This window comes from Nematolebias whitei, chromosome 9, assembly GCF_014905685.2.
Source record: "Nematolebias whitei isolate Nwh7 chromosome 9, NemWhi1, whole genome shotgun sequence".
NCBI lineage: Eukaryota > Metazoa > Chordata > Actinopteri > Cyprinodontiformes > Rivulidae > Nematolebias > Nematolebias whitei.
Genome location: NC_056506.1, coordinates 19021753 through 19029437, shown reverse-complemented (window position 1 = coordinate 19029437; position 7685 = coordinate 19021753). Strand labels below are relative to the sequence as shown.

General features: G+C 42.2%; 1 protein-coding gene across 1 annotated transcript in view; it reads left to right on the top strand.

Moving 5' to 3' along the window:
• rem2 (RAS (RAD and GEM)-like GTP binding 2) overlaps positions 1 to 7679 on the top strand; it is a 76767-nt gene extending 69088 nt beyond the window's left edge. Inside the window, exon 5 of the mRNA XM_037681533.1 lies at positions 7311 to 7679. Coding sequence (XP_037537461.1) covers positions 7311 to 7633 — 323 coding nt within the window. The 3' untranslated portion in view covers positions 7634 to 7679. The remainder of the gene's footprint in view (positions 1 to 7310) is intronic.
• The last annotated feature ends 6 nt before the right edge of the window (positions 7680 to 7685 follow it).

Genomic DNA, 7685 nt, shown 5'->3' with positions numbered 1-7685 from the left:
ACGTATATTTAGAGAGAGCAAAAATGATGCATAAATGATGCATAAACCAATGGTCTATTACCTTATTTGAAACTTGATGGCAGTATAAGTGTTTGAACTGAAAAAAGTGTATATATATATATATATATATATATATATATATATATATGGTGGTGGCCATCTTGGACTAATGTGGAAACCTGATGTTTGATAGGGATCTTTCTAACACCTACAGTAGATGCAGCCTTATGCTAAAATGGAAGTCGATACAGACGATACCTCACAACAGATCCGGTTGGCAGGCTTCAGACTGATGAAGTCCTTTGGATGAAGGATGAAACTTTTTATTTTCCAAAAAATAAACTGTCCAGATGACATGATTGAACTTTTTTGGGACGAATTTTTAAAGTTTTATTTATCTATTACCTTTATTTAACTAGGCTGATCCCGTTGAGATTGCAAGGGAGGCTTGAGGGCAGCCTAACAAACTTGTTTAAGAACCGTGGGAGGAAGCCGGAGTACCTGGAGCAAACCTACGCAAACATAAGAACATTCAAACTCCACGCAGAAAGACCCCAGGTGTAACCAGGCACTGAACCCAGGACCTTCTCACTATGAGGCAACACTTGATGCTCTCATTCACAACATGCACAGACAGATGGAGGCTATTTCCAATCCCTCTCTTCGCTCTGTGATGGGACAAAAGAAGACTTGAGAAAACATCAAGTGCTGGTTTCTGATTTCTTCTGAGATGCCACATGAGACATTAGTAAGGATAAGTCAACTCTACAAAGTTATTGATGCCTTGTAATGATGCGCTGATGAGGACACTGTAAAACTTCACTTTGTGAGGTGCTGAAAGTCCAAATGTAACATACAGTCAACATCTACACATTGAACAATGTTCCAGGTCTTCTTTAGAGGCATGCCACATCTGTGGCGTAGCTGTCCTTTACCTTTTAGTAGGTTCTTCTGTAACAGAGAAGTTCAGTTTCAGTGACCACCAACTGCTAGTTTGCTCGAAGGGCTCATTTCATTTGGCCCCTGAAGTACCGGTACTAACACGTTCATAAATCCTGATGCTGTTATCCGTTTGTTTTCTCACAGCCTATGATTAGACCTAGTTCAGACACTGGGACACCCCCACCACCATCACCACCACCATCACCCAAATAATAATAATAATAAAAACTTGTGTTGTTTCTACCAGACCAGGCTTTTTTATTTGAAACTCCAGAAAAGGTTTCAAAGGTGGTCATAATATGAAACAATTCTTTTCTTTTTATTCTTATTGCGAACAAAGAAATGCACATTATCCCAGATTAATTGAGTCATGAGGCCAGTCTGAATAGACTGACTGTAAAAACATTCTGATGGGAGTTGTTCTGTGAAAGGAAGCCAAATGTTTAATCTCCCACCATATAATCAGAGAATGATACAGAAAGAATTACTGGTGGTGAATGTTTAATGGAAAGCTCTGAACTACCCAGCACTTCTGTTGGACACACATTTTTTAAGCGCATAAGTGCTTAACTTCTCCATTCTCCTTTCTTTTGTGTTATGTTTTTGTTCCATTGGAGTGCTTCAATGGTCTATTATAGAGAGCTAAAATCATGTTCTGCTTTAATACTAAACAAGGTCTTCATGACACCCACACTCCATTCATCTGAGGCTGATCCGTCTGCCATCAAAATCTGATCATGCTAAGGTCATATGTTGCCTGCTGCCATTATGAGTCACAGTAATGTGCTTTAATCAGTAAAAAGCACTTTTCACAGCGTAGCTTTGTTCAGTCGAGGAAAAGCTGAAGTGCAGATGAAAAATAAAGCCATTTGTGCCGACAATGGAGCCCATTTGTTACAGAGTGATGTGTATACGTCCGCTTTCCTTATCGTTCATGCTTGTTTGACCAGGCACGAACAGCTGTGTGTCGCCAACAGCACACACTTTCACCTGTCCTGATTTGTGGGATTCACGCAGAAATGGGAACCATTTTCCATGTTTGAGCTGCAGTATAGTTTTAGGCTTCGACAGTACAGCTACAAACATTAGCTCTTTGTTTATACTCAACTCAGGAACATTGAAGCTCTATGCAAAGTAATTATTTCACCTCCCTGGTTCGTTGGTTCCATTTGTTTAGGTGGCAAGCTAAAGGGAACGTTAAAATATCCTGATGCTGCTCAGTAATCCAGGTAGAAAAAATAACAAGGTTAAGTCAGGTCATCTGGACCAGTGGTGGAGTAAGTAACCAATCACTGTACTTAAGTAAAAGTACAAATAAACAGGCAAAAATGTACTCTAGTAAAAGTAGAAATACCACATTAATGTTTTTACTTAAGTAAAAGTAAATAAGTACTTGCTTTTAAAAATACTTAAAGTAAAAGTACTTGCTGAATGTATTACTTAATGCAATGGTCTATAGTATCATTAAATGTACCTACCGTATGTATATTTTCTGTAATACATTAATAGTATTGTGTCATTTTAATGAACAATGCTGCAGATAATACATGTTTTTATTGTGTTTACTCTGTGACACAGTTCATATGTGGACTTGTGATTCATCAGAATTTCAAGGATGATATGCAGAGTTAAATGCCATTCAGCAAAATAAGAAAGAGGAATCCAAAAAAGTTAAATCTGGTCCTCTGGACATAAAAAAAAAAACAAAAACAAAGCAAAACAACAAAAAAATGTAGAAACGTTTCGTCTCTCATCCGAGAGACTTCCTCAGTCTGAGGTGCTGTATTCAGCTCAGTCTCTTAAATAGCACCGTCTCAGAGTGGATCAACCAGTTTTGCTGCTGACAACAAAAACCAGCTGATCACATGCTCAAGAAGGACCATCAGCCTAACAATGGATCATTAGCACACTGATGGCTGTTTACTATTCACAGAGGGCTGAGTGATACTAGCAATCACAGCATTGTAAGAGGGGGACAGTTGAACCCGGAGGCCTCCACCCCTGTTTAATGATGGACGGTTTCTTTTCACAAAGATGGCCTCCTTTACTCCTCTCTCAAACCATCGTTCCTCTCTGTCCAGGATGTGAACATCTTCATCCCTGAAAGAGTGACCGCTGGCCTGGAGATGAGTGTAGACCGCAGTCCTAGCCTGATGATGTTGATCTTCTGTGCTGGGCCATCCTTTTGGCCAATGGCTGTTTTGTTTCCCCGATGTAAGACTGATCACAGCCCTCCTGACACTGAACAGCATACACAACATTACTCTGTTTGTGCCGGGGGACTGGATCTTTGGGATGTACCGCAAACCCACCCACACAGACCAGTATTTGCAGTTTGACTCCCATCACCCTTTGGAGCACAAGTTAGGAGTCATCAGGACTCTGTATCACAGAGCAGACAACGTCCCCACTAACTCAGGAGCCAGGCAGAAGGAGAAGTCCCACACAAGACAGGCTCTAGAGCAATGTGGATATCCTAACTGGGCCTTCCTAAAAGCAGAGAAGAAACCCAAACAGGACTCCAGTCAGCCAACAGGTGAAAAGGAGGAACCCAGACCCAGACCAGTGGTCATTCCATATGTTGAGGGAGTATCAGAGAAACTGAGACGTTTATTTTCTAAACATAACGTCCCAGTGGCTTTTAAACCCCAAAATACATTGCGGCAAAGACTGGTTCATCCCAAAGATCGAGTACTAGAATATATGTCATTGGTCCAGCTCTTGTTGAAGGCAGGTCTAACGTTACCTGTCCACTTTGCAGTGATTCAATGGACCAACTCCCCTCTCACCATTGGTTACTTTCAAACTAACAAGCAAATTAAAAAAAACAAAAACAAAATGGATGTAATGTGTAACACAACGCATTATAGAAATGTAGTGTAGTAGAAAGTACAGATACTTGATGTAAAATGTAGTGGAGTAAAAGTCGAAAGTCCCCATGTTTAACTCTACTTAAGTAAAGTACAGATAGATGAAAAATGTACTTGAGTACAATGACGAAGTACTTGTACTTAGTTACATTTCACCACTGCTCTGGACAGATTATTCTTTGTTGAAATGGTTCATCTTTTTTCCTAAAGACTTCTTCAGTCTGAGGAGCTGCAACAAACTCAGTCTTATAAACAGCACCTTCTCAGAGTGGATCAACCAGTTTGCTGCCGACAACCAAAACCAGCTGCTCACATACCATACCATACCAATTTATTTATAGAGCACTTAAAACAGCAACAAGGCCAACCAAAGTGCTGTACAAAAGAAAACAAACATGCACAGCGGACAGGAAAACACAAAATAAAAATACAGATACAAATAGCAGCAGAAGCTAACTAAAATGGCCAACAGTGTAGAGTACAGACAGGACCAAAACAAATCACACCGTGTTAAAGGCAAGCGAATAGAAGTGAGTCTTCAAGCGAGACTTAAAGACTGAGAGTGTGGGAGCCTGCCGGACACTCGGTGGCAACTCATTCCACAGTCGTGGACCTGCAACAGAGAAAGCCCTGTCACCTCTGAGCTTATGACGGGTTTCTGGGACTGAGAGAAGCATCTGGTCTGCTGACCTCAGAGAACGCGGTGGGACATATGGCTGCAGAAGATCAGTGAGATAGGATGGGGTGGAACTGTTCAGTGATTTAAAAACATACAAGAGAATTTTGAATTGGATCTGAAGGTGAATGGGTAGCCAGTGCAGGGAGGCCAAAACTGGCTTGATGTGCTCTCTATAGCCTGTACCAGTTAAGAATCGGGCTGCAGCATTTTGGACCAGTTGTAGACGAGCAATGGAGGACTGACTGATTCCAAACAGAAGTGAATTGCAGTAATCAAGCCTAGATGTTATGAAGGCGTGGATCACTGTCTCAAGGTTCTTTTTGGAGAGTATAGGCTTCAGCTTAGACAGCCGTCTCAGCTGAAAAAAACACGATTTGACCATCATGTTTACGTGACTGTTGAGTTTTAAGGACGGGTCCATTATCACCCCCAGATTAGTGACCTTTTGTTTCTCTAGCGGGGCTAGAGAGAAAAGGTCAATGTCATGGTTCATGAGTGAGTCACTGGGATGGAACAGCATGACTTCAGACTTCTTCTCATTGAAGCTTAAGAAGTTTAAAGCCATCCAGTACCGGATGTCAGCCAGGCAGTCAAGAAGAGGCTGAATAGAGCGTGTGCCTCTGTGCCTCAGGGGGAAGTAAATTTGGCAATCATCGGCGTAGAAATGAAAGGGTATGTTGTGTTTGCGGAAAATAGCACCTAGTGGCAGCAGGTATAAAGAAAAGAGAAGGGGACCGAGGATGGACCCCTGCGGTACCCCCCACTGGAGCACTGTCAATGCCGAACTAAAATCTTTGATATTGACACAGAAGGTTCTGTCAGAGAGGTAGGACCCAAACCATTTAAGGGCTGACCCTGTGATGCCCACCCACTGCTCCAGTCTAGAAATGAGGATCTTGTGGTCGATGGTGTCAAAAGCAGATGTAAGGTCCAATAGGACAAGCAGCACAGAATCACCTGCGTCTGTGGATATGAAAATATCAGTCTAGAAATGAGGATCTTGTGGTTGATGGTGTCAAAAGCAGATGTAAGGTCCAATAGGACAAGCAGCACAGAATCACCTGCGTCTGTGGATATGAAAATGTCATTAAAAACCTTCAGTAGAGCAGTTTCAGTGCTATGGAGAGATTTGAAGCCAGATTGGAATAACTCTAGGATAGCGTGATCCCCCAAAAACTGTTTCAACTGAGACTCCACAATTTTTTCCAGTAGTTTAGAGGTGAATGGGAGTCTGGAGACAGGCCGGAAGTTGGACATGACTGAGGGGTCAAGGTTAGGTTTTTTCAGGAGGGGCTGGACAGCAGCATGTTTAAAAGTTTTTGGCACCACACCTGAGGATAAACTGCTATTCAGAATAGCGAGGATAAAAGGACCCAGGGTAGGAAAAACTTCCTTTAGTAGTCGAGGGGGGTAGGAAAAACTTCCTTTAGTAGTCGAGGGGGGACCACATCAAAGGGGAAACCAGATGGCTTCATGCTGCACATTACCTGCTCCAGAGAGGACAGAGAGATGGGCTCAAAGTGGTCAAACACAGCCACACACTGAGATGGGATGGACAGATCATGAGCTGGTGGAGAAATGAGTGCCCAGGTGTTTGCCACTTTTTCTAAAACATATGATCAAGAAGGACCATCAGCCTAACAATGGATCGTTAGCACACTTCATCCCTGAAAGAGTGACCCATTCTCAACATGTAGAGCATCATCTCCAGACCAGCGGTCACTCTTTCAGGGATGAAGATGTTCACATCCTTGATAGAAGAACGTTGGTTCCTCTATCAAGGAGTTTGTTGCAGCTCCTCAGACTTACAAAGGCTTTTGAATAAAAGATGAAATGTTTCAACAGGAAGAATCTGTCCAGAGGACCAGACGTAACTTTGTTCGAACGTTAATATATTTTAAAAACAACATGAAAAAGAAAAAAAAAACGCTGTCGACCTGATACTTTTACCACTCACAGATACATGTATGTAATATTGTATCTTGAATAAATAAATGACCAAGTATAATATTTTTGCTTAATTTGTTTAATTCGGTTTTCTGTTTCATGTTGTGTTGATTCGTGCTCATCTGCTCACACAGACTCATGTTCATGTTCGTGCTGCTGTTCAACGCAATGTTTTTATGCTATTAGTGCTTAGTGTAGTTGTAGTTGATGTTTTTCTTAGTTCATATCTTTTTTTTTTTTTCATTTAGCCTTTATTTATACAGGTAGTCTCATATCTTAGATCTTATTACTGTTTTTATTTTACATTTTATTGTTGGATGTAACTGGGACCCTGTGTACATTATTTCGTTCCACCACATGTACCACATGAGGTGTGAATGACAAATAAATCTCTTTGAATCTCTGAATCTGAAAAATCTTTACATGAACGAGTCAGGTAATTACTAAACGTTAAGTACAAATGAGTCTGTTTTATGATTTTGAATGATTATTTTCAGCTTATTGAGTTTTTATTGTTTGATTGTGTTAGTTTAGATTAAAGCCTAAAGTCACACCTCTCCATACCAGAAAAACTGTTAGCATAAAAAAAATAAATAAAAAAAATTTCTTTGTCAGGTATTTTCAGGTGAGCAGGAAACCGAGTTCTGTCCCTGTGCTGTGGTAAAGTCCTGTTAACTGGTTCCAGTTCTCACAGTGTGGTGGACCTCACACAGCAGCAGTAGATGGGCAGGGACTTCCTGCTGCTGTGCTTTCATAAACCCATGTGAATTCCCAGCTGCTGCTTTTAATTCCCCTCTGCAGCTGCTGCAGACAGAAGCTTTGGTTATTTTGTTTCTAAAATGACGTGTATTTATTCTCCTCTTTGCCACCAGAGGCCCAGTCCAGTGCCATGATGTTCGACTGCCTCTACCTGGAGCTCTCAGCATCTTTGGACCACGGCACCAATGAGCTGCTGGAGGCAGCTGTGCGGACTGCGAGGGGAGACTGCGTGGGGCCCGGGTGGACGGACGGTGACCTGGGGTCCGGGCGCAGAGAGAGCCTGACGAGTCGCGCCAAGCGCTTCCTGGCCGGGCTGGTACCGCGCTCGTATGGCCGGGACCGGGACCGAGGGCGCTACAGGGAAATGAGTCGTCACCGTGGGAGCAAAATCTTCCGCCAGAAATCTCGCTCCTGCCATGACCTCAGTGCACTGTGACACACACACACACACACACACACACACACACACACACACACACACACACACA